At 50.8% G+C, this 24,272-nt stretch overlaps 1 protein-coding gene across 1 annotated transcript; it reads left to right on the top strand.

The window, feature by feature from the left end:
• The first annotated feature begins 257 nt into the window (after nucleotides 1-257).
• Znf362 (zinc finger protein 362) lies at nucleotides 258-22,584 on the top strand. The gene is made up of 8 exons (XM_028759800.1): nucleotides 258-484; nucleotides 5,033-5,096; nucleotides 5,238-5,484; nucleotides 8,396-8,723; nucleotides 9,422-9,646; nucleotides 18,261-18,339; nucleotides 18,463-18,621; nucleotides 21,037-22,584. Exons 1-8 carry the CDS (start codon nucleotides 447-449, stop codon nucleotides 21,151-21,153), a joined length of 1,257 nt encoding a protein of 418 aa, XP_028615633.1. The 5' UTR covers nucleotides 258-446; the 3' UTR covers nucleotides 21,154-22,584.
• The last annotated feature ends 1,688 nt before the right edge of the window (nucleotides 22,585-24,272 follow it).

Here is a 24,272-nt window from a genome sequence, read left to right as displayed (position 1 = left end):
CAACCTATTGTAGGTGGTCACCTTGGGTAAGATGCTGGCCCAGGTGAGATGCCAGATACCAGCCTACCTGGGAAGAGCTTATAGATTCTCCTAACCACTGTGTAAGAACCACACCAGAGTGCATATGTCCCTTTAGGGCTGGGCCAGGGCTGGATGGCACCCTCGCTCCCTCACTCACTTGCTGTGTGACCGAGCAAGTTGATTGACGTCTATGAGCTGTACTTCTGTCAAGTGCTCATTCCACAAAGTCACTGGGAAGAGTCAATAACTCGAATCATAATATGCTCAGCACATTGATGTTTAAATCAACGGTAGCTGCCATTTTATTGTTATTGTTATTGTTATTCCCATATACAAGGTGCCGTTGGGAACACAGAGGAAGTGACTGACTGGGGGTTCAGGGAAAGCTCCGTAGAAGAGGGAACACTTGAGCTGGGTCTTGAAGGATGAGTAGAAGTTCACCAAGTGGGAAAGGACCCTCTAGGTAAGGAACCTGTGATTCCAGGCTGCGGGTCTGTTAATGAGGGGTTTGTTCTCTGGGGATCAAGACATTGTGTCCATAAGAGTCCCAAGTGCCCCTCACTGCTGTCTTCTGAGGGTGTCATGGGGGAGGTATGCTTGCCCTCTTAGTGTTGGTGGCTTTGGCTTCCTGTCCCCATGGGTCTGTGCTTGCGGCCACAGGTCTGTGTCTGTCCCGTGTCTGGGTTTGGTGCTGTCTGCATGTTGTGTTAACTGTGTTTGTCTCTGTCAATGTCCAGAGATCTGGGCCACACTGTGGGGACAGCTGTATAGTTCCCTGGCCACATGCTCTCCAGAGTAGCCAGGCCCCTTGGGTCATTCCCACTGGGCCTAGGCTCAGTCCTAGACTCATACATCTAATTGGGAATTCCCCTGGCGCCCACTCTGGCCTCTCTTTTTAACCTGCTGTAACGGACAGGCCTTACACACCACACATCTCTCCCTTTACCTACTGCTGCAGACACCTGGACTCTGGGCCTAAGAGCTCGGGGTCAGCCTCTGAGCCAGGCTCTGGCTGACTGTCCAGGTTCATCTGTTTGCCAGTCTCTCTGAGAGCCTCTACATCCTGGGCACCACACCGGTGCATTGCTTGCATACAGGCCTTTGCAGACACCATTACCTCTACCCGAATGCCTGCCCCATCTTCTGGTTGAGTCCCACTCACTCTCTGAGACTCCGGGCAGGCCTCACGTCCCCCTGAGTCCTCCTCGGATCACCTCTTGGATCACCTAGGCCAGCATCTAGGGCAGCTTATTCCCTTACTTGGAAGTTGAGCAAGAGACTTGCCCAAGGTCACACATTCCGTGAGGTAGAATCAGGATTAGAACCAGAGCCTGCTGTTTCCTGGCTGGAGGAAGCGCTCAAGGCCAGACTGCTGGGGAGGCATGAGTGGATTAGAGAGTGTCTGGAAATAACCTCTCAACCCATCTCATCTGGGACTGGTCTGAGGTGGGAGGGTCACTGTGTGTCTATGACTTGCTCAGAGGTGGGTCACTGGGGGAGGGGCTTGCCACGGGAGAAAGTCAAGGCCAGCAGAGGCAGACTGATGCAAAGCAGCTTTGAGATAGTCTGTGAAAGGACAGGAGAAGCAGGGAGCTGGGCCTAACCTCTAGGTGGAGGCTCAGGTTGGTTGGTACTTACAGCTCCTGGGTAGATAGGCCACTGGTGCTAAGCTGCTAGGGAATGGGGGTCCTGCCCAATTCTGAGGAGCCCAGTGTGGGAGGCTGGGTGGGAAACTGAAAGAGATCAAGAAGGCAAGCAGCCGCAGGTGCACAGGGACCTCTCATGGGGCCAGGTGGCTCTGAAGTGAGTGGCCTGGTGGTATGTAGAAGGCCTCAGAGGTAGGAGCTCTTATGAGTCCCTCTGTTGGCTGCTTCGGGAGGCAGGCACATCCGACTAGTCCTTTTGCTGGTCCCTGGTCTGGCCCAGAGTTTGTGAAACAGCTCCAGGAGATAATGTCCGTCATCCACTTTCTTTACCTTTTAGAACAAGAAAAACCAATGGCAGTGGTAGGTGGATTGTAAGGGAGAGGGTCAAGGTGTGTGGCTGCCTGCCCCCCTCCCTGTCTCTGCCCAGCGCTGAAGGCCCCAGCTGACTGCCAGTGCGTCCCCTCTGCCACGTTGCTCCCTTGGTCCAGCATGCTCCTCGTTACCTTCCTTCCTACCACTGACATTTGTCCTGTTTCATCTTGGCATTCAAGGCCCTAAGGCTGACCTCAGTGTCCCATGCTGCTGTAGTACTGGGAAGGTACTCGTCTTCCACGTCGCTGTACCCTCCTCCTCCTCTGTCTGTCCTTGCCTCCCTCCACATCACGCCCTTCCTCAGGGCAGGTCTTATCCACATGCCAGATTGCCAGTGAGTACCAGGCAGTGGCCCTGTCCTGTCCCCTGCATCTGGCACACAGTAGGTGGATACCAGGGCCCAGGTCATTGACAGACCCCTAGCTGGAGAAGAGCAGAGAAGGACCAGGAAGGGGCTGTGTAATGCCCTGGCAAAGCCTCCCCCTATGTGCTTGGCTGTGTAGCTAAGGCAGGGGCTATCCCTGGCTACTTGGTGGTAAATGATAAATGGTAGCATATATTTTATTCCAGCAATGGGACCTGGGCAAGCCCTCGGCTCCCTAGAGGAGTGGAGGAGTGGAGAATAACCTCCCCAGAACTGTCTGGAAAGCAGTCTAGTGCAGTGGGCAGAGCCCTGGAGCAGGGCAGCCTGTCTCACCCCATCTAACTGATGCAGAAAACAGCTCTGGGGACTGTTTCCAAGGCTGCTGGTACCAGTCCTTGCAGCCTGGAGCAGGTGTCCTTTCTAATGACTGATGGGTTCCTCCATGAAATGATGACAGAACGTTGTCCCTGCTTGTCATCCTCGTGAGCTTTTGAAGATCTCTCCACAGAGGGCACTTTGTACACTGAGCAGCTAGAAAGCAGGAGTGCTTGCCCGTCAGAGAATTTGGAATCCTATTCTCTGTTCATTCCTTCCCGAAGTTCACACTGATGGACTCCTGTCCTGGAGGCCGGGGGTATCAGGATGCACTAGACAGGTGGACCCATTCCCAAGCTACTGTAGGTTAGCTCCTCAGTCTCCCCTCCCCCCATCTCTACCTTGTGTCCACTCATGGGGTTACAACCATGTCACCCTAAGGCAGGACACACCCACAAGCCTACAGCCAGAAGGCTCTCTGTCCTCTCCCTGAACAGTTCAGGGGCTAATGCACTGGTCTTGGAGTCAGGCTGAGGGTAGTGGAGTCTCAGTAGTACACTCACTTGCTGTGTAATCTTGAGCCAGTCATCTGCCTCTCTGATCTTTGTTTCCTCACTTCTAAAAGTGGGCATGGTGAGAGCTCCTGTTCTAGGTGCCAGTGTGCCTGGTACAAGGGTGGGTGCTTGTAACCTGCAGCCTCCTCACGGGAGTCTTGCTTGGAGGGGTTTTTGGTTTTTTTTGTTTGTTTTGTTTTCTGGGAGAGAAATCCAAAAGGCCTGGGGCAGTCAGGGACATGGGCCTGAGACAGTCAGGGACATGGTCCTGGGGCAGTCAGGGAAATGGGCAGGCAGAATATGCTTTTTGTCTGTAAGAGGCCAACATGGATTTTGATGGGCAGAGAGAAGGACCTCCTATGCCTGTGGGGCCAGAAGGCTGACAGGATGGGAATTATCCTGGTTACCCCTTGTCCCCAGCCCTCTGCTCAAACCTAGGGGGTGAGACCAGACTCCACCCAGGCTGGGAGTGAGGCATAGGACTTTTACACTTAGAGCAGCTGCTGGCCTCCTTTCTACTGAGGACTGAAATTGACAAGGCCGATGGCCCGCCCGGGAAGCAGCTTGAGGAATCTGACTTCCAGGCTTAACCTAGCACCTTAGGGCCCCAGCCTCTTCACCTATAAGAAGAGCTAGGGAGGGGTGTCATTTGTGCCCCTTATCAAGCAAAGATCACCAAAGGAGATCCATATAAAAGCTCTTTCTGAAAAACACTTAGAGTAGAGGGGCAGCTGTCCTCAGACTCGGCCAAGGTTCCAGGAAGGACTTGCCAAGCTCCTTGGAGCAACCCAGGTTGCAGGCATTTCTTTGTGATCTAAAGTTGTAATACCAGGTAGGGTTTGCAATCAGAAGTGATTTCTGAAAGACTACTTTGTCAACATGGATAGGAAGCACTGAGGAAGGGAACACCCGTGTGTATCCAGTCCCTGCAAATCACTTCTTGACTGACCACAGAAAACTGAACCACAGAAAACCCAACCTCCCCACCCTACTCCCCAGTCCCCATCCCCTTGGCCAAGAAGAAGGACACAGATAGTTTTGAGGGCCTGGCTTTCGTATTGCCCTGGTTGAAAAGTCTCTCCAGCTCACAGGCTGCCAAACTTGCCAGCAGTGGGGACCGCCGGGTGCCCTGGTCACATTATATCAACCCCTGGTCTCCCCAGCCTTTTCCCTTAAGCACTGCACCCTGACACCCCACCTTTGCAGGTTAAATGTTACACCTGTCCGTGCCGGTACTTTCCAGAGTGTAATTTTTGAGACAAGGGAAGTGCTTATTTGGGGCTGTGTAAATTCTTCTACCGCCACCCTTCAGAGAGGCCATATCTACGGCCCATCTCATGTTTTCTGTTGAGGATAGCTTCCCTAAGGGAGAAGGCAGAAGGGCAAGGATCCAGGGTGGGTTGTCAGTTGCTTCTGCTCTGTGGCTATTAACAAAGGTGTTCCCTGGGCTCTCCAGGTTGTCTCTGGGTCGGGGAGGGTTCTATGTAGAATGCTGCTGGGTTGGCTCTGAAACCTAGGGGATGGAAACTGGCCTGGAAGCATGTCCACCCCCACCCCCACCCCCACCCTGGGAGCACTCTGGTCTGAATGTGACCTTTGCCCCTTGAGGTCCACCCAGGGAGACACTGAATTCCTGACTTTTCAGCCTGGGAATGTGGGTCTCTGGGCTTAGTGGGAGGCCTTCTTGGCTGAGGAATTTGGGTCTCAAAGGGTAAAGAGATCTCATACCTGATAGTGACAGGTGCTCTCCCTTCCTGCAGGATGGCCGAACCTCGATTTAACAACCCATACTTCTGGCCCCCTCCTCCAACCATGCCCAGCCAGGTAAGACTGAAGATGCGAGCTCCCACTGCCTTCCGAGTGAGAGCTACTATGCTTTGCCTGGGGCTTGGGCTGTAGCTTGCAAGGGAGAGGGCCCTGGGGTGCGGCCCATCCATTCCAACTTGTCTCCTCTCCCTTCCGCAGCTGGACAACCTGGTCCTGATTAACAAGATCAAAGAGCAGCTGATGGCCGAGAAGATCCGGCCGCCTCACCTGCCTCCCACCTCAGCCTCATCACAGCAGCCGCTGCTAGTGCCCCCCGCGCCCGCCGAGAGCAGCCAGGCGGTCATGTCGCTGCCCAAGCTGCAGCAGGTGCCGGGGCTGCACCCGCAGTCCGTGCCGCAGCCGGACGTGGCGCTGCACGCGAGGCCGGCCACCAGCACTGTCACTGGTAACCTGAGTGGGCGGGGCTGGAGGTGGTACGGAGAGTGGGTGGGGCCTGGGGAGTGGGCGGGGCTAGCAAGGTCTGTTAAGAATGTTGGGGCAGGATCTAGTCCAGGTAGGACTTGGTGAGGGTGGGGCTTGACTGTTTGAGAACAGGGTGGGCAGGGCTGGGGGTGTAGGGGAAGCTTGGCAGAGAGGCTAGTGATGCTAGCCATAGCCCCGGGGCTTCTAAAGTACTAACTAGAGGACTCAGAACCTCCAGAAATGTGAACAGATGTAGGAGACAAAAGACTGCTTCCTGCTTCCGTGGAGAAGAAAAAGGAAAGGCTCAAGGCAGACTAGGAGTGGTGGAGCCGAAGGATGGATGGCCCTGGCAGAGGGGGCAGTGTGTAGAAGGCCAGAGGCCAGGTTGTTTGGTGGGGGAGGACCAGGGATGCTCTTGTGGCAGCGACTCCAGTTAGCACCTGTGTGCACTTGGTAACAGTCCTTCCTCTCAGCAGCCTGGTGATGGGCGGTGGGAGTGTTGGGTTGAAGGACAGTTTTTGGTACGGAACCAGCATCTTGATGCCTTCCAGCTTGCTGTCTCCATTCAGCAGATGAGAAAAGCAAGGCGTAAGGCACTGTGCTCTACCCCACAGCTGGGTCTGCTCCCTCAGTTCCCAGCCTCTGCCACCAGCCAAGTGCCTTTCTCCCCCTTCTTAGAGATGCCCGAAAATTGTGGGCCCTGTGAGCCTCCCCAGGCCCCAGCTGTACTCTGCACATCTCCCGTTATTATGATTTTATTAAATTTATTTTTTCATTGTAAAAGTAATATTAAAAAAGCAATATATGCATATTAAAGGAAAATTGGGAAAAGGAGGAACTAAGAAAAAAATTATTCATAATCCCGAGTGCCTAACCCAGAATCTTTTTTTCCCTTACCCCGGAATCTTAGAGACTCTTTTGGTGCATTTTTTCCTTTTCCATATCTTTTGTTTATTCTTTAATATGGGTGCATTTGCTGTGTTTGTGGCAGGGCCATATCCACGATTTAACTTGGTTTGTGGTTTTTCTTTTTTTTGTCTTCATCCTCTCTGCAACCCCTATTCGGACATTCTTCCTCAGTCATCTTTATTGCACATCTATTGTAAAAGTAACAACATAGTCATAATTGAAAATTTAGAAATTTCAGAGAACCTAGAAGGAGTAAAAACAAAAACAAAAACAAAAAAATTAGCCTTGCCTAAAATTTATAATTCTCTATAATTTTATTTTATCTTCTGATCACAGATGTTAAGAAAGATAAGTGAATTCATCAAGTAAAAGATTCAAATAATTTTGAAGTAGACAAACAAAATATGAAAAATCCCCCATTACCAAACCTTGCCCCTCCGTCAGTGAAGAGGGCTGTGTGAACCGGCTGGAGCATCGGGGTCTAACTCCATCCTGGCTCACGCGCGGCAGGCATGGCCGTGTGTGTCACTGGCGTGTGCTTTCTAGGGTAGGTGGCCCTCTTGGGCTTGCACAGCCTGGCGTTCCTCTCTGTTCCTTGTGTTCCAGCTCACCTGTTGTGGCGGCCGTACAGCCCCATATCCATGTCCATAGCGCATGCTGAAGACAGGCACTTTATCACTGTGGGGAATCACAGTTTTGTGTGGAAAGGCCCTGCGTGGAGATCTTTGTGCTCAAGGGTGATCGTTTCTTTGTGGTGATTTCTAGAAGTAGAGTCAATCAACTGCCTGGCTGAAAGTTATGCGCATTCAGGCTTTTAATAGTTACTGTCAAACTGTCCTCAGTGGACTCCGGAAGTGTACATCCCTACTGCCGGTGTGAGGCACGTACCGGGCTCACACCCACTCTGCATCTTCTCTTGTTTGCTATGCACAGATTTTGGCGTAGTTAAAAATATAGAGAGATATAAATAAATTGAGCCAGATAATAAATACTAGGATCATATTTTATCTACTATAAGAGCATTTATCTATAAATGCTATCATAAGTATGTGTAGCCCCTCCCTTCCTTCCTGACGGGCCTCACTGTGTAGTCTAGGCAGGTCTGGAACTGGCTTTCCTCTACCTCGGCTCTCAGTTACTGTATTGCAGGCAGCCATTACGCTGCTCCTGCCTTCATTTCTAAAAGAATAACTTTTGGCTGAGCACAGTGATCATGTGGGAGGTAGAGGAAAGAGGTTTAGGACTTAAAGACCAGGCCAGCCTGGGCTACACAGGACCCTGTGTGAAAAAGCAAAGATAAGGTAAAAGAAGTAAATAAATAAAAACAGACATTACAAAATTGGGGGGGAGGTTCTTTCTTTTTTAAACTTTATTGTAATATAACCAGAAAAAAGTTAAACAGCTACTTTTAAAACGTGCCCCGCCCCCCCCACCACATGTGTGCACATCACCTGTCATTTGCCCCCACTACCACCACCACACGTATGCACACCGCCTGTTCATTTTTCCTGGTCTTACATACACAGCCTTTTGAAACAAAGATAATGGGAAGTTCGGGAGAAAAGACTGACCACTGTTTGCTTAACCCTTCCCGAATTTGCATAATTCAGTTGTCTCTGAAGTCTTGCTATTATAAATAACACGGTGGCGAGCGAGCGTCTGCGTGCCTGGGACTTTTTCTGTGGGTGGACTTATTTCCAAAGTGCTTCTCGGTTTCTGTGGTGCTTGTACAAACCCGAGGCCTTGTGCTTGTCCGGCACCATCAGCCCTGACGCCGACTTTTAATATAACTTAGCCCAGGCTTTCACTTATCTACAGCATTTTACATGTGTGTAAGCTGTCCTTTAGTTACCTCTGAGTAATAATTTGGGATTAGGAATAGCTCAGGAAGGCAAGAGGAAGGTAAGAGGGCCTGTCAGTCACCGAGTTGGGTGGCTTGTGACTAATTCCTAACCGGACTGATCCCCATGTGTGTGTCTTCCTAGGTCTGGGGCTTTCCTCTCGGACCCCTGCTGTGAGTGCATCTGAGTCAACCCCAGGCACTGGCACCGGCACCAGTACCCCGTCCACACCCACCACCACCAGCCAGAGCCGCCTCATTGCCTCATCCCCCACCCTCATCTCAGGGATCACCAGCCCCCCCCTCCTGGACTCCATCAAGACAATCCAGGGCCACGGCCTGCTTGGCCCCCCCAAGTCTGAACGCGGCCGCAAAAAGATCAAGGCAGAGAACCCAGGGGGTCCCCCTGTCCTTGTTGTCCCCTACCCCATCCTGGCCTCCGGTGAGACCGCAAAGGAGGGCAAGACATACAGGTGGGTATCTCTTTGTATGGGTTCTGGGTGAGGTTGTGGTGGAGGTGTGCACAGAGCTGGAACATGTGGCCCCAGGGGTGAGAGTCGGGGCTAAGATTTAAGGAGCAGGGCAGACTCACACCAGTGTGTCAGGAAGAAGGAGGAGAGGAAAAGAATTTAATACCATCAAAGGTGGTCCAGGGCAGGCAGCACCCTGGGGTGCTAAGAGTCCTGGTCCTCCTTGGCCCATGAGGGTCACCTGGGCCATTTCACAAAATGCTACCACCAGGGCTAGACCTCCACAAGTCTGAGTTAGTTGAGTGGACGTGGGGAGGTAGACACCTGTACTTGTCCAAAGGTCCCAGAAGATTCTAACGTACTGCCAGGTCACAGTGACTTAGCCTGTGAGAACCCCCTCTCCCAGGGCCACGGGTGTGGCCATAGGCAAGAGCTTGCCTGTTTCTCCTGTGACTGTATGTATGTCCCCCAGACAGCTATTCCCAGTTGTCAGAGCTCCCTCCAGACTAGAAGGTGCCTGTGCTGGAACTTGCCCCTGTCTCTCTCAAGCAGGGCCTTTGTCCTCTGGACTCTATAAGTAGAATCTGCCCCATGCAGAGAAGCTCTCCCTGGAGACCTGCCCTTTAGAGAGGAGGTCTCCCTGGGGACATCCTGATGTGGATGGGGATCTTCCCAGGCCTGAAGCTGCCTCTTGCCTGCAGGTGTAAGGTATGCCCGCTCACCTTTTTCACCAAGTCTGAGATGCAGATCCACTCCAAGTCGCACACCGAGGCCAAGCCCCACAAGTGCCCACACTGCTCCAAGTCCTTTGCCAACGCCTCCTACCTGGCCCAGCACCTGCGCATCCACCTGGGTGTCAAGCCGTACCACTGCTCCTACTGTGACAAGTCCTTCCGGCAGCTCTCCCACCTCCAGCAGCACACCAGGTGGGTGTCCCTCTCCCTCCCTCTGCTGTGGCCCCTGGAGCTCAGCACCTCAGTGCTAGAACAGTTGCAAAGATGGGAAGGGACTCTCAGATGTCTGTTGCTCCCAGGGTTGAGACCAGAGTCCTCTGATAAGCATTTGGGCCACACTGGATGTAGCCCTTCACTGAGGGCACCATGCTGGATGTAGCCCTTCACTGAGGGCACCATGCTGGATGTAGCCCTTCACTGAGGGCACCATGCTAGTGAAGCCCTTCACTGAGGGCACCATGCTGGATGTAGCCCTTCACTGAGGGCACCATGCTAGTGAAGCCCTTCACTGAGGGCACCATGCTAGTGAAGCCCTTCACTGAGGGTACCATGCTGGATGTAGCCCTTCAGCTTCACTAAGCTCTGCTCTCTCATGGCCCTTCTCATCTCCAGGTCTTTGCACTTAACAGTGTGCTTTACTTGAGACATCCTGGCTGCCTCTTCTGCGCCTCTTGGTCCCACTTCCTTCAGCATAGCGGGAATATGGCTTCTCTGTGCCCTCAGGTCCTGAGCATCCAAGGACCACTTGTCTCATTTGAATCCAGAGTAGGCTGTCTCATACTTGCCTGTGAGTTTTTCTGTCTCCCTCAATATTTTGGGAGCCTTGGAAAGCAAGGGCTTGGTGACCTGTCTTTCTGTCTCTATCCCCCGTGGGCGGCAACACGTATGAGTGTTTAGGCGTTTGTTAAGTATTTGTGGACTAGATAGACCTAGTTTGGACAGCGAACATGATTCATCCATTTAACAGACATTTACTCAGCCTCTGTGCTGTGCCAGACGGAATTCTAGGAACAAACCAGACAAAAATCTCTGCCTGGTGCAGTGCAGAGCCTAGCTGAGTGTGCCGAAGGGGATTTAAGGAAATGGCAGTGTGTGGAAGGGAGAGCAGGGAGACGCTGGAAAGACTGGCTCCCTACGTACAACGAGCAGAGTTTAAAACAGACAACGGTTGGTTCGGAAGGTCGGAGTCAGTGTGTTCCACGCGTTCAGAGAGGGAGAAGTGCAGCTTGCTCCTCATGTGACTGTCGTGTCTGGAAGTAGGTCGCCTGTTTATCGGTGTTAACAGGGAAAAGGACTGTTTGATTGTAGAGTCTGTAACCACTGAGAGCTAAAGTCCCCCCGCCACCCCCCAGTAATGGACTGAAGCTATATGTGAAAACATATTTTACTGTGAGTGTTAACTTTTAAAATCACTTGTCCTATGGTGTTGGGAATCAAACCTATGGTCTCACGTGTGCTAGACAAGAGTTCTACCACTGAGCTATATCCCCAGCCTTGGCAAATTTTCATTGTGGTGATGTTTTTGGATCAGGGATTAAACCTAGAGCCTTGTGTGCTAAGCAAGTTGCCTGCCACGGAACTACATCCCATACCTTTTAAATTTTCTCCCCCCTCCCCCCCGCCCTTTAAATCAAGGACTTGTTTGATGATGATGATGATGATGATGATGATGATGAAGAACCTGCCATCTTCCCTCTGCCTCCCTAGTAGCTAGTTTTATAGTGTGTGGCTGCTAACACTCTGCCTGGTCACAGTGTTGCTAGATGCTCATCTGTCACTGTGGGCTTCCCAGCCCTTATCCCAGGGTGTCGATGGTTTGCCTTGTCTGTTGCTCTGCTGTGAGGGATGGTAAGAATACATGGACAGCGTGGCCCAGGGAAGGCCGTCAGCCTGATTCCCGTCTCTGCGCCTCCCCAGACACAGATTTGACTGTGGACATGTGTTTCAGCAATTCTCTGATGTAGTCATGCCTTGATTTGTAAAAACAATTGGCCGGCCTGATGTGCATAAGCAGGTGAGACATGGTATCAACGAGTAAGCAAGGAGCTGCTGGGCGCATGGTTTGGAGAGTTACAGCATTCGGTACAAATGCTCTCAGGAGATTCTGCCGAGTCCCCGGGGCCGAATTTAATCATTGTGTATGTGTGAATTTTTAAAAAATATTACTAGGAATCAATGAACTATGAACTAACTGATTTCACCTCTGCCAGATTGTAGGATAGCAGGGATACCCCCCTTTTGGAGACCAAGGCTCCCTGTGTCAAGACTCTTGGGCTGTTTTCTTGTTCTGTTTTCTTTGTCTTTAGGAAGGGGCAATAAGGCACAAGTGGCAGAGGTAGGCAGACTGGGATTTCAAGGCTAGCTTCAGTTACATAGAAGTTCAAAGCCAGCCTGGGCTGCATGAGATCCTGTTTCAAAGACAGAACAAACCCAATCAACATTTCTTTTTTTTTACCTAAGGCTTTGCCTCCACAGCCTGTGGAACATGTACGGCCGTGGTGGCCTCGCTCTCGAAGGAGGCTCTGTCCTATCAGGCTTGTCATGCCTAATTACATGAGATTTGTCTTTAAATGTGACATTTCTGCCATGGTCACAGTTACAAATTTGATTTAGATAGTTGTATCATGTTAGGAAGGAGAGTGGACTCCTTTGGAGCCTACTCACAGAGCTAATGATGGTGAAGGGGGAGGGGGTGTCACCCAGGCAGAGAGACGTTCTCACTGAAGCTCCACTTGTTCTGTGTGGTTTTGTAGACGAGGCCAGTCACGTGTGTCATTTCTCAGAGAGATGTGATTTTAAATTTTCCTTGGTAATATACTAGTATGTAAGGATGTGAAGTTTCTGTGGCCCCTCTCCTCTGTGGATCTGAAGGGTTAAATGGAACAGGCCAGCTATTTGGAGACTGTTTCATTCTATTTTGTTAAATATAGCTTCCTAAATGAAGGGTCGGAGACAGACCAAGTAGAGGGTGGTTCTCTTGGGCTCTTTAAACAATGAAATATTAACACAGTGAGATTAGCTTCATTTTCCTCGGTGATGCTCTCTTGTCTTCTGACTCTGTCTGTCAGTCCACTGGGCTATGCTGTCCTTGTCGAGAGCAGGACAGCATCTCTTCTCAGGCTGATACCACATTTGAAGCCCAGGTTCCGAGGCACAAGGAACCAAGATCTGTCACAGACCTCTCTCAGGCTCCATTCATCAGGAAGACTCTGGAAGTTTCTGACCTGCTGCTCAGGGCAGAAACCTTAAGGCAAATGTGAGGGCCCAGAGACCTTTTGATAGGTCTGCATGATTCTGCCCAGTCAGCAAGGTCAGAAGGGAGCGTAGAGTCCACTGGTAAGGCCTCTCCTGTGCTGCTCTTTGTACTAAGAACATGATGTACACCGTAAGCTTGGTTCACCTTCAGAGGCCTTCAGTTGATCCCATATAGCTAATTGAGAATGGTATTTTATATCTAGAAAGAATTTTTGTGTGTCTGTGGTTCAGGGGCTCAAACCCAAGGCCTTGGGCATGCATCTACCTCTAAGCTGCATGTGTGTGTGCGTGGGTGGGTGGATGAGTGGGTAGGTGGGTGATGTATGTATCCGGTGTATCCATATACATGGATACACATGTCCACATATATATGTAGATATGTACACACAAGCACAAATGCAGAGGCCAGAGGAAGAGATCTGGTCCTCTCCTATCATTGGCAGTCTTACTCCTTGAAATAAAGTCTCTGGCTGAGCTTGGGGTCAGGCTGGCGTTCAGCCAGGCCCAGCATTCCTCCTGTCTCTGCCCCTACCTCCCACACTGGGATTATGAGTATATGTGTTTAGCCATGTCCAGCTTTCATGTGGATGCTGGGGATTCAAACTCAGGTTCTCATGTTTATCCAGCAAACACTCTTATCCTCTGGGCCGTCTCCACAACCCTGGAGACATGTAACAGCATGGTTTTGTTTATTTGAAACAGGGTCTCACTATGTACCTTTGGGTGGTCTGGAACTTGCTCTGTAGGGCAGGCTGCTCCCAGACTCACAGAGAACCCCTTGCTTCTGTCTTCTGGGCACCGGGATTACAGGAATGTGTCCCTATGCCCAGCTAAGATATGTTTTGTTGACATTTTCAGGGACAGTCTCTGTACATTAGCATCTTTGGTCCATCTTAAAAGGCATGCTGTGGACTGGAGAGATGGCTCAGTGGGAAAGGGCGCTTGCAGCCAAACCTGATGACCCACATTATTCCAGTTCCATAGATCTGGAATTCCCATGGCAGAAGGAGATAACTGACTCCTGAAATTTGTCTTCTGATCTCTGTGTGCACTTTGATATTAGGGCATGTGAGCATGCATGCTTGTACACATACATACCCAAAATAAATACATAAATGCAATAAACTGTTTTGGAAGAACAAGCCATGTATGATGTTGTGCTTATAATCCCAGCACTTGGGAGCTGGAGGCTTGAGAGTCAGAAGTTCAAGGTCACCCCCAGCTACATAGGAAATTGGAAGTCTGGGTTATATAAGACCCTGACTCAAGACTACAAGCAGAATGGGCACAAAAGCTCTATGTACATTAGCTATTTATATATGTATGAAATGAACCCATGAGCACTGAGCTTCTTGTTTGGGGATTTGCTCATTTCTGAGGCTGCAGACTTCATAGGACATTTGTAATTTTATGTCTGACTAACTGAAAACAGGGAGGGGATCAGATAGCCCCCTCCCTCTGAGCATCCTCTTTTCCAATTGTTGGTACTGTCCAGTGACCATCTGGAAACTCTATGAGTGTTTATATACAGAAGGATCTGGAAAAGTTTATTATTCTGAACTAAAGGTCTGGACCTGAGAAACGCCATCGAGCTCTCGAGCTCTCAGTTAGCATTAGGGAAAAGCAGACACAGCTGGGGCTCAGTGTTACAGGCTCGTGCAGCTCCTCTGGAAGACTTAAGTGTGGTCCTCACCACAATCCACAGGCCCACAACTGACCGTAAGTCCAGCTCCGAGAGGACACAGTTCCTCTGGCCTCTGTGGGCACCTGCACTGGCATGCACATATTCCCACACAGACACACACACACACACAGACATACACACAGATACACACAGAGACACACACACACAGACACAGACATACACACAGACATACACACAGACATACACACAGACATACACACAGACACACAGAGATATACACACAGACACACACAGAGACACACATACACACAGACACACAGACATAGACACAGACACACACACACACACATAGACACATACAGGCTTAATAAAATAAATCCTGTTTTTAAATTAAAAAAAAAAAGACACAGTAGCAAGCAGTAAACATATACATATTCCCACACAGACACACACAGAGACACACAGATATACACACAGACACACAGATACACATATACATACTTAATAAATCATGTTTTAGAATTAAGAGAAAATAGGCACAGTAGCAAGCAGTAATAATGGTTAGGAATTCTGTTGTTCATAAGTAGCCTTTGTCTGAGCATATGTAAGAACGGTTATGGGAGGTCACACTTGAATTCCAGCTCTTAGGTTGGGCAGGAGGAACTATTCAGTCCCTTTGAAGGGGACTGTTTTGCCAGAATGTTCCCAGACATGGGGGAATTGCTTCTGTTTCTGGGAGTTTTGTTTGTTTGTTTGTTTTGTTTTTCTCTCTCTCCTTTCCTCATTTGTATGTTTCAACGTTGTAATAGGCAGGAAGCAAAAACAGCATAAAGGAGTCTGTCAACATTCAGAAGAAAATTGTAAGTCACAGGGCACTGGCTACAATTAAGCTACTGTGTCCTCACCCAGTGGCTAACAGTTTACCATGTTCCCAAGCCCCAGGACCCCCAGCATCCTCTGAATCAAGGAATCAACCTGTTCCATTCTACAGAGACCATGTCCTGTCTTCCTCCCCTTTGATAAATCACACACATCTTCCCAATGTTACTGGCATGAAGGGTATACAGGGGTGAATCCTAAGCAGAAGCTGTACTGGGTATTCAGAAAGACACAGCATTAGCAGGAGGTGGGCCAGGCTGGCCCCGAGAGCCGAAGATGCTGTCCTCCAGACTACTGTTGGGGTGATCCGATTTAGTGCCTCCCAGTACTTGTATTTGAAAGGAAGGCACATGTAAAGAGAGGATGACCCCCAAACTGTACCCACAAGTCCAGACTTAGGGAAGATCATCTTAGCTAATGGTGCATACCACAAGCATGTCTCAGCTTGGAGCAGGACACTCTCCACTGTGGTCTGTTCATGCACGGTAGGCTCACAGCACGTGTCTTATGCAATTGTGACAAAGAGATACACAGGTGAAAGGTACCACATGCCTACAAGTACTGGGGTGTGAGACCCGGATGAAGTTGCTTCAGGAGGGATTCAGTCAAGTACAGGAGAGCGTTCAGAGTTTGTGGAGGCTACTGCCAGACATGGTGACACTACCTGTGTCTGTCTGCATATACAGGATGCAAACCATGCTTGCTTTTGCTTTTCTCTCCCAGGCTGTGTGATGTGGGGTGTGTGTGTGTGTGTGTGTTTGTATAACCTTAATCCTACACACACACACACACATACATAAATACAGTGGGGAACTGTAACTGTGTCATTTGGTTTTTCTTAAGTCTGTTGACAGTAATTACAATATTAAGAACAGCTATTCAGTACCAAAGGGCCCCTGTGTGCCCAACACACAGTGCTTTAACACAGGAAGGGCCCCTGAAGTCTTTGTATGGGGTGAGTGTGTTTCTCCACAGGAGAGAATGTGAAAGGAGAGAGAACCCTGAGTATTGACTTTCACTACATCTACCTTCAATTATGAAATACTAGGTAGTTAAAGCCACTCAGTAGTGGGAAATGCTGGAGTATGGGGGCTCAATTCTGAAATCCCAGCATACAGAAGGCTGAGGCAGGAAGAGTGCTTTGAATTTTAGGCCAGCCCAGGCTAGAGCGAGACCCTCCTTAAAAACAAAACTGGGCTGGAGAGATGGCTCAGTGGTTAAGAGCACTGACTGCTCTTTCAGAGATCCTGAGTTTCATTCCCAGCAACCACTTGGTGGCTCACAACCATCTGTAATGGGATCTGATGTCCTCTTCTGCTGTGTCTGAAGGGAGCAACAGTGTACTCACATACATTAAATAAATAAATCTTTAAAAGGAGGTTGGTGAGATGGCACGGCTGGTAAAGATACTTCTGCCAAGTATAACGACCTAGGTTTGACGTCTGCAGTTCTCATGGTGGAGGGTCGGCCCCTAACCCTGCAACAGTGGTTTCTGAACAGTCTTAGATGGAATCTTTTGTACCCACGATCTTCATTGTTATCCCTCTTTTAGACATGAGGACTTGGGATTCAGAGAGACAGGAGGTAGTGGGAGTGTGGCTCATGTGGCCCGGGTTTCAGGAGGAAGGGAGGGGATGTCTGGAGGGGGTGTCAGGAGGAAGGGAGGGGTGTCTGGGTCTGCATTGCGAGGGTTGTGTGGAGGGGCAGGTGTTAGGTAAGAGCAGGTCTGGTTTTGAGGTCCCCACATGGGGCTGGGATCTGGGGCTCGGGAGCAGGCAGCACACTGGTTTCCGCTGGCTTTTCTTGTGTTTGAAGAAGGACTGCCCAAGCTCAGACAGAGCATCCTATCTTGCCAAGGCTGGAAGCCCTGGCAGCAGGAAGATGCTAGGAGCAGGATCCTGGTGATGGGCGTGGCCTGACATTCAGGACTGGAAACTGAGGCCTTTGTAGGTAGTGAGAACAGGCAGTCCAGTCCTTTGTCCAATGGCTACCCTTCTTGAATCTCTTTCTGAAGTAGCCCTGAGCTGGCTGTCTCATACAGGGACAAATCACTGGTAAGGGCAGACCTTGGCCCAAGAGGGTCCCTTTTATGACTTCGCTGTAACAAGGCCAGTGCATGTGGACATGCCCATGAAAGAGGTATGGTGAGGGGCTATCTGGGAGTGTTGAAAGGCCCCACTTACCAGCAGAGGGCAGAGGCCTTCCCAAGGCTCGAGTCTGTATGCGGGCCAGGGGAGGGGATGTAATACAGAAAGCAGGGACAGAGAGGAGGTCTCAGAAACTAAGGCAGAATGTGAACGGGCCCTGAATGCTAGGGTAAGGGCTGGGAACCTTATCCCAGACAAACAGGGACATAGTGGGGGTTGCTGAGCAAGGACACAACAAGGGATGGCATCATAGCTGAAGTCAGGAGGCTACTGGGGCTGAGGACCCACGGAGGAAGCTGGACAGTTGGCACAGTTGGATGGCCGGAGGCCAGAGCGGGTAGTTTGCTGATCAGATGTTTGATGCATCCCTTATGAAAGAACCTAAGTCCCTGGAGGACCACATGTTAGTCAGCCAACCAACACTCAAGCAACACCTCGGGCAAGAGCCTGAGTCTTCTATGAATCTTATTTCTGCTGTCAGTAGCTAACTTTAGAGACAAGGAGCCTTCTCTGTCTGTAGTTCCCAGCTGTCTAGTCAGCTTACGTCAGACTCTGGGGAGATGGCAGTGGGTAAAACCCAGAGCAATCTCCCTCTCATGGAGGGAGCCAAGAAAACAGAGACTGTAGGATGTCACAGGGATTTGGGGGAGTGGGAAACTGTGTTCAGACCAGCGGCAGAGTCCAGAGAAGGATGCTGGTGGCCTTCGTAGGCCCTAGCTCTTGTTTGGGGCCTTCGTCGACCACCAGAGAAAGTGAGTTGAGTGGGGGCTGGGGAGAGAGAGGTACTTGGCAGCTGAGGTCTAGCTGTGGCTCTGGGCGCTGCTGGGAACTGCTGTGGGGTGTGGCAGGGGTAACTCCCTTACTGGGCCTGCTCTTGCAGAATCCACACAGGCGACAGACCCTACAAGTGCCCGCATCCTGGCTGCGAAAAGGCTTTCACTCAGCTCTCCAACCTCCAGGTGAGTGCCCCACCCCACCCCCACTCCCAGCCGCAGCCCACCCGTCCAGGGGCCCAAGAAACGGGTGGGATGTGGGGTGTAGAGTCAGCGCCTCACAACCCTTTGCCTCGCTCTTTTTTTCAGTCTCACCAGCGCCAGCACAATAAGGACAAACCCTACAAATGTCCCAACTGCTACCGGGCCTACTCAGACTCCGCCTCCCTCCAGATCCACCTCTCCGCCCATGCCATCAAGCACGCCAAGGCCTACTGCTGCAGCATGTGCGGGCGGGCCTACACCTCGGTGAGTCCTGCTGCCTGGCACCAAGTTCCAGAGCCTAGAAGCTGAGTTGTGGGCCTAGGGTTCTCTTCTTAGCCCAGGAGTGTCTTAGCCCAAGCTTCCTACTTGGGACAGCTGCAATACCTCCCAAGTCCAGCAGGGGGCACAGTACCGTAGCCAGAGCCACCTATCCTTCAGGGAAAGGGGACCCGAGATAGTTTCTGGGTGGGAAAATCCTCCAAAGGAGAGCCTTGGGTACTCAGGTAACTCAGTTATGGGCACGGTTCTAATCCTTTGACTGTTCTGGTTATAGGCCACCATAGCCAAGAGTGTTCACGAGTATCAGTCTCCCACTATGGAGTCACTACTTACACGGCTACTGGCTAACAGAAGCGTATCAGCGAGCCAGTGACACATTCTTCAGTGTCCACTGACCACTGAGCAGGCACTAAGGAGACAGGAGACACAGGTCAGATAAGGACGTTAGGGACTACCAATAGAAGCAGGGATTAAATACAAATCACAGATAAGCTTCTACTGGCAGGCAGTGGGTACTGTTTCAAAGCAGAACTGACTGCTCGGATCTAGCCCCAGGGAACCTGAGCAGGATGCCTCTCTAGGGCTGGACACTTCCTTGTGTCTGGTAAGATGTTAAACAACTTCTATATCTACCCACCGGGTGCTAGTAGCAGCCTCCCTTCTCCAAGATGAGATCACTAGAAATGTGTCCTGACACTGGGTATGTCCACAGGAGGGATGCAGCCCTTTTTCTAGTTGAGCCTACAGTTTTGAGAGACAGTAAAGAGTCCAAGGAGACAAAGTTGGGGAGAATCCAAATGAGGTCTTTGGAGGAAGGGATACATAATACCTTTCTGTGGCAGTAGCAAAAGACCTCAAACAATTGATTTAGAAGAGGAAGGGTTTGTTTTGGCTCCTGGATATAGAGGTTTCCGTCCAGCTTCTGCACTCGAAGCAAAATCCAAACAGCCTATTGTTTGTAAAAGCTTTGTGTCTCTAAGGGCCGAGGCTCCTTTTAAAAACATCCCATGGTATCTTTATAACCCCTTATTCAAAGGCCCATTGCCCAGTACCCAGACAACATGGACATATTCATTTGTCTCCCAAATACCATGTTTTTATTTATAGATGTTTTTTAAAAAAAGAGCAAGACCCAACTAAGATTCCTATATTATCCTGTGTCTTAGTTAGGGCTGTATTGCTGTAAAGGGACACCATGACCACAGCAACAATTACAAAGGACAACATTTAACTGGGGCTGGCTTACAGTTCAGAGGTTTAGTCCATTATTGTCATGTCGGAAAACACGATGGCACGCAGGTATAGACGGGGTGCTGGAGAAGGAGCTGACAGTTCTACATTTTGATCTGCAGACAGCAGAAGGAGACTGTGTGCCACACTGGGTGTAGCTTGAGCACAGGAGACCTCAAAGCCCGCCCCCACAGTGACACACTTCCTCCAACAAGGCCACACCTCCTAATAACGCCACTCCCAGTGGGTCAAGCATTCACACACATGAGTCTGTAGGGGCTATTCCTATTCAAACCACCACACCCGTGACAGTGTCTTTCAGGGCACAGCCCCCCTCGCCCCTCTCTCCTTGCTTTGTCCTTACTGGAGACTGGTTTCTGTCTTGGCTGTGGCTGACTGCTTCCTCTGGCTTATGGAGCACTTTAACACATCTATAAGGCTCTCTCTCAACCTCTGCCTGGTGGCCCATCTTGAGTGGCAGCCAGGGACAGGGTATGTTACCTTGCTCCTGGCCAGTGCCGGTGGAGGATGTGGGCATGCAGACAGCCCAGGTCACCTCACCAATCCAGTGATGATGCCTCAGGATAGACTTAGAGCCAGTGGGGAACAGGATGACTCAGGTGTGGCTTTACCTCCAGAGAGGGTCTCCTGGAGGTTTACAGTGGCCAGGACTCCTGCTTCCAACTGAAATAAACTGTTGAGACTGAGAAGGAATGTCCCCGTAGCCCTCACTGAAACTAAGGGCTCTAGGTACAGCTCCTACTTACAGAGGAGGGAACGGAGGCTTGGGAGCAGGTTGGGGGACATGACTTGCCCAATGGTAAGAAACGGTAGAACTCAACTCCTGCCAGGCCCCTGCCTCAACCCCATGGGGAACACGTGGTTTTAGGATGGCAATGTCAGGCAGAGCTGGGGATTGCAGGGCTTGGGTGGAAACTGTTGAGGGTGAGCCTAGTTCCCTGTCAGCCTTGTCCCACCCCTCCAGCCACCACTGTAGGACTGGACCCCAGCAAAGCAAAGCATCACTCCAACATCAATAGAACCCCTAGAACCCATTCCAAGGTCCACCTGAGTGCCAAGGCTGTGGCTGCAGTGGGCTTCCCTCTAGTGGCCGCTCTGGGAACTGTAGTCTCTGTCGTTATGGTTTCTGTATATCCCTTCTGCCCACAGGAGACCTACCTGATGAAGCACATGTCCAAACACACAGTGGTGGAACACCTGGTGAGCCATCACTCACCCCAGAGGACCGAGTCCCCCGGCATCCCGGTGCGAATCTCTCTGATCTGAGCCACCGGCGGCGCCCCGCCCACTTGGCAGACACAGACCCAGACAGCACCCAGCCTAACTCCCGCTGGGGCCTCCAGGAACCACCAAGCTCTCTCACGACCTTCCCAACCTGCCAGAAAGCTTGGTCCACAGAAGCCCTGCCTGGTCCGGCTCCTAGGCAGCCAGACCAACTGCAAGATTCTGGACTGTTCTGGTGGCATCCAAAGACGATCTCAGAGCACTTTGAACCTGTCTGTTGGGTTTTTTTTTTGTTTCCCCTCCCTCACTTGCTTCACTGTTTCTTGTTTTTAAGTTTGTTTTGGAAATAACGAAAAGGATATTTATTGGCCAGAATGTTGGTGCTGCTAAGAACGAGAAATTAAAAGGACAGACGGATACAGAGAACCAGAGGGCAGCGCGGGAACTTCTCTGGCCACAACCTCAGGTCTTGAGGGGAGGCCTGGGGTTCTGGACTTCAAAGGGGACACCCTCCCTCAGGTGGGAGGAGACAGGGGACAGCTGGAGTGAGCCCTTCTGCCCCGTCACCCAGTCAAACTGCCTGAGCTTTGCCCTAGCCTTCATGAGCAGAGGGCACAGCAGCTGCCAGGCCTGCCTGGCTTTAGGGTATGGAAATGAGAGAGGTCTGGAGAGCCGCGGGACCAAAGGGTGCAGTGACGGCTGGGTGGCAAACCCAGGGAATGAGTTGGGGGCGTGCCAGGTGAGACCTGGCCCCTCCCCTGCTGCCCTGAAGACCACCCCAGTCTACCTCGGTGCTGGCCAGGAAACCTATCGGCTACCTCTCCCACCACTCCAGACTGTGGGCAGGGGATGGAGAGGGAGGGGCCTGGGACTAAGTGCCCTTTTCAGAATTTTCTCCAGAAGGGTACAGTGCCCAGGGAGGGGTTGTCCTTCTCACCACAGATGAGGACTCCCCAACCCAGACCCCAGGCCCTGCGGCAGGGATAGGAACCTCCAAAGGAGGACCCAGGAGCAGACCCTGCCCCCAGCCCCCCAAGACATATCCCAATCCGAAAGCCATGCGTGTCCGTGTATATAGGAACTATGTACAGAACCCAGAGAAGCCCCCTTCCGCATCACCCCCAGAGAAGAAAACTAGACAAAACTCATCTATATATTCTGTATCTGGAGTCCGTTTGAATATTAACTGTGTTATTTTTATACACTTTTTAAGCCTTAACTCGCCATTGATTTACCAGTTTAACGTTTCCTGGGGTTTCTTTTCCACTGGGAGGGGTCTCATCCGCCCCCCCCCACCCCAACCCCTTTGTTTGACTTGCGTCGTCAGATACTCAGTATTGTAGCTTTTGTCCGCATGTTACTACCCTGTAAATACGCTGTTCCAATACTGTTAACATCCTTTGCTTTTTTCTATGGGACCTCCAGGCCACCATATTTAGAAATAGTTACCTTATTAAAAAAGAGAAAACAGTCTGTTGGCTTTTCAGTCTGCATCTTGGTGGCAGGGAGGCAAGGAGAGGGTACGTGGCCCTCGGAGCATCAGGAGAGAGGGAAGCTTCCGGTCTATTGAGGGAAGCTTCCGGTCTATTGAGGGAAGCTTCCGGTCTATTCAAAGAAGGGAATGAAGCCAAATGAGTTGTATGTGGGGGAAGACTTAAGGGGGCGAGACAAAGGGATGCAGCCCCTCTGCTTTTGCATTTCTCTGCTGTGAAGAATAAACTGTGTGCTCTGGGTAGTGGCAGTGCACAGAATGCCTGGCGCTGTGTGGAAGAGCACTGTGGGAGAGTGGGCATGACCACCTTGGCACTACTCAGCTCTAGGCTTGGGAAGGAAGGTGATGACTGCTTACCGTGGGCTCCCATGCTTTGTGCTGGAATGCTACGTAATGCCCCCAGGAAGGAACTGCAACCCAAGAGAAGCGTTTGGCCCAGCTGATGCCAGGGATGTTGCATATAGCCAGTTTCTCTAGTTCTGAGATGGGGGTGCCGACTCCTGTTTCCCTACCTTCTGATCGTCCACCCCAAGGGTCTGGTTTGTGGAAGTTGTTCTGGTGTTGGGGTAGGAGTAGGCTCATGAAGTTACATTCACATATGCTTTCTTCCATGGTGGAGTTAGTGTGTTGATGTCTAGGAGGAGCAGGAGACTACAAGAGTTATTCCCACTGAGTTGATCAAGGTTGGCCCTGTGGAGTGGCCTAGTGTCTCAGCTCCTGGTCATCACAGAGCCCATAGCCAAAGTACATCTCCCCAGGAAAGAACCAGAACATGTCTTAGACTCTATCACTGTGACAAATTGTGACCCTGGGGTGGGGTCGGACAATTCACTAGAGGACCGATTGCTTCTGTCTTATAGTTTCAGTCCAGTGGCTTTTGGATGTCAGTTTAGGCCTGAGGCTTGAACATGGAGAGGAGAGGGGTGTGTAGTGGGAGATGTTTACCTCTGTGGCAGCCAGGATGCAGAGAGAGGAATGAGCAGGGATGAGGTGCCCTCTATAGTTTCTGGGCCTGTATAGGACCAATGTCAGTGTTGAAGGATGTGGATGCAGGGCCAGGGGGATGGATGAATTCTCTGGCTGAGTGTAACATGAGGGGCTTCAGTTTCTCACAGCAGCCTGCCCATTCCAGCCTGAAACCCAGAGAGCACAGGGTCTGTTTTCACAGTCCTGTCCACATCCTGGTCTTCCAAGCTCCCAGGCAACTTTCCCAAGAGTTCTGCCTACAGTATTCTAGGCTTTATCAAAACTTTTTCAAAATCTTCCCACAAGCCAATCCCAAAGGCTTCAGATAGTCACAGTGATGACCTACTCCTCTGGTATAAATTTTTCATGTTACAGACTTTTCATCCCGTGACAAATACCAGATGGTTGATAGGAGGCAAGATGGCCTTTAGGCCGATGGCTTCTGCTGGTGGGACAGCCCTGAGTTGGCTGGCTCCATTGTTGTTGGGACCATGGGAGGCAGAATACACATACGGAAGGGTGTCACTGAGTACAGTTGCTCACCTCAGAGGGAGAGAGACAGAGAAAGGTGAGAGAGGCACTGTGTCCTTCAAAAAAGACAAGTGACTGGTGACCTGCTTCCACCAGCTAGGCTCTATGTCCCCAAATGCCATCATAGTACAAGTTTGTGAATGGGTAAATCCATTGATGCATCCGAGCCTTC

The sequence above is a fragment of the Grammomys surdaster genome, unplaced genomic scaffold, assembly GCF_004785775.1.
Source record: "Grammomys surdaster isolate TR1022 unplaced genomic scaffold, NIH_TR_1.0 126313, whole genome shotgun sequence".
In the NCBI taxonomy this organism is placed as follows: Eukaryota; Metazoa; Chordata; class Mammalia; order Rodentia; family Muridae; genus Grammomys; species Grammomys surdaster.
Note: the sequence above shows the minus strand (reverse complement) of the source record. Positions and strands in the feature narration are given on the sequence as shown.